The following is a 2,597-nucleotide window of genomic DNA, read 5'->3' as shown; positions in this document are numbered from 1 at the left end:
TCCCAGTAAATGACATTCAAACAGCACAACAAATCAGAAAAGCTGTTTAATGAAGCAGCTTTCTGTATTTTTAATATATAATTATCTGTATCTAATACCCAGTGATAAGACTTTGTTGTCTGTAATATACTTCCGCGGCCCCAGCACAGCACCGGGTGAAACGTGAGCCCCTCCGCTGGAACAGTCTCCGTGTTATCAATCTGCCTGCTCGAGCGCATTCCTGAGCATTAAAGACATCTGACAGCCAGGAAGCTGAGGACAGCCAGGAGGTGCTAGGTAATCTAGAGGTAACACACTGCAGCTAAGGGGTGGGGGCTGGGACTGGACAGTGGCGATTCAATAGACTTGTTTTGGTTGACACCTGAAAGGGGAAATGGGAACATAAAATATTGGCATTTTGCTCTTTCTCCTTCTCTTTCTGTCCTAATGACTTTTCCTGGTCCTCTTCCCTCTTGCTCTCCATCTCATCTTTTTTACTGGCCACTTTACAGAGGTTGCTGTTTTTATTTCACTTAAAATCATTTATATGATTTAAGTCATCAAAAGAATGAAGTCTCTCTTTTTCTACCTTTTTTTCCTATATGCCTAGTTCTAACCCCCCGCAATGGGTTCTGAAGTGTTTCTTACTTATCCTACAACAAATGGTTTATACAAATGGTAGTACATTAATGTGCTCCAAACCGTGTTGTTCTCTGTACCTGTTCTTAAGAGATTCTTTTTATAGCAATCCATTAAGTGGCTTTGTTCTTTTTCACAGCTGTATGTTATTCCACGTTATGGATGTATCACAGCTGTTTAAATAGTTCCCTATAAACATTTAGGTTTTTCCTAATCTTTTGCAATTATTAAACAGTGCTGTTTAACAATGAGTAACCTCAGTGTTGTCATTTTGCATGTGTCAAAGTATATACTGTTGGAAAATTTCTAGAATTAGACTGCTAGTTTGAAGAGAATATGCATTTATAATTTTAATAGATAATGCTAAATTACCCTGCATGGAGATTATAACAACTCACACTTCCGTCCATAATATGTGACATGGAATTTGCTTTAAGTTATTTGTTTTACTCACTGAAGGGCCACAATCTTTGTCACCAACTCAAAAAAATTTAATAAATAAAAATAAAAGCCAGCATAGAATTAACAGTAAATTCTACTATGGGATCTTTTCTCTTTATGACATGCTGTGATCTAACAGAAAAGAAAATATGGAAGACTCAAAACTATATAACGAACCTGTTTTAATAGTTAAGTACACAGGGGACATCAGAAGTATGTAGCTTTCTTCTTGTAAAGAATAATAAAATCTGTAACTGATTAGCATAACCAAATGTAAGCTAAACAATACATACTCAAAGGTTTAACTGTTGAGGAGAAAAACCAAACAGTATTTTGATTGGGTGTAAAATCAATGCTAAAATATCAAAAGAGCAGGTATGTGGCTTTCATGGCCAATACTGATTCTGTTTCTCAGCAAGAATCTAACCTGGGTCCAAGCTGGTCAGGACATTCCTTGCGCTTTCTTGTCTCTGCCCTGGATGGGTCAGAGGTATTTTCTCCCATCCCACTCATCTTGAACACNGGCGGGGGGGTGGGGGTGGAAAAAGAGAATAGAGCTGATGATAACGTGCCTGATCAATTTACCAACCGTAAAAAACTTTGACTTCAATAGAAATTTGACAACAATCATTAATATATTGTTCTGATTAATACGCATGTGTAACTTCTACCGAAAGGGCTCAATTTTTAAGAGTTAAGCATATGTAAAGGTTAACATTTAAAAACACAAGCCTACCTCACCAGGCCCATACTCTTTAAACAGGCATTGTATTTCAGCGACACAGTAAACTACAATCTGCTACCCTGGGTTTCTGCCCCCAGCCTTCAGTTTCAGGAGTGATCTTGCACCACGGGGAAACTACAGGTGTTGTAAGGGGCTCCTCCCAGTCTCTGTTTTGGGTTGGCCAATGTGAAGTCTGTGCTGCAATAGCTCACCCGTGACAGACAGCCCTGGGAAGACGCAGTGTCCCACCACTAAGCTGAATGTCTCCAAATCCGACCAGCTAGATCTGACCCACCTGTCCTGGCCCTGCACAAGGCCTCCATGAGCAATGCTCCCCAAAAAGAGGATGTTCGCACCTCCCCGTGGAGTCTCCCGACCCTCCACCCCCCACCCACCCCGGCAACAGCTGCCTCCCTGCCCCCCTCGCCGGGAGCCCTCTCTCCCCAGCAGCTCTTCTTCCTGAGCACACCTCCCCTCCGTGGTTTCCTCCCTCACATCCTGCTGCTCCCAGGTTCCTTCCCTCGGCTAATTCTAGCTGCTATCCCCACAGGTCTCAAAATGCACTTTAAAAAAATCAGGGAATATTATTGACCCCAATGAAGGAGGGCTGTTACTGGCTCCTGCTTCCTGGATTCCTTCCAATAAGAAAAGAAAAGCATATATAGTAAGAGAATCAGTGTGTTCGTGTTGGTCATCATTAACAAGATCAAAATAATATTTAAATATGTGAGGTACAGAATGATAGAGGTTTAAGTTCTAAAGGAACTAAACAAAGGGACTAAGAACAGATACTGCGGAAAGAGTTACTTAAGCA

General features: G+C 41.3%; 1 protein-coding gene across 2 annotated transcripts in view; it reads right to left on the bottom strand.

Annotated features, from left to right (window-relative positions):
* Nucleotides 1-1,575, bottom strand: part of NCOA2 (nuclear receptor coactivator 2) — a 103,332-nt gene extending 101,757 nt beyond the window's left edge. For both annotated transcript variants that reach the window (XM_077752452.1, XM_077752453.1), the window contains exon 1: nucleotides 1,487-1,575. In XM_077752452.1, coding sequence (XP_077608578.1) covers nucleotides 1,487-1,572 — 86 coding nt within the window. In that variant the 5' untranslated portion in view covers nucleotides 1,573-1,575. The remainder of the gene's footprint in view (nucleotides 1-1,486) is intronic.
* Between the last annotated feature and the right edge of the window lie 1,022 nt (nucleotides 1,576-2,597).

Source organism: Crocuta crocuta, unplaced genomic scaffold (assembly GCF_008692635.1).
Source record: "Crocuta crocuta isolate KB4526 unplaced genomic scaffold, BGI_CrCroc_1.0 scaffold141, whole genome shotgun sequence".
Taxonomy (NCBI): domain Eukaryota; kingdom Metazoa; phylum Chordata; class Mammalia; order Carnivora; family Hyaenidae; genus Crocuta; species Crocuta crocuta.
This window is presented reverse-complemented; position numbering and strand designations above follow the sequence as displayed.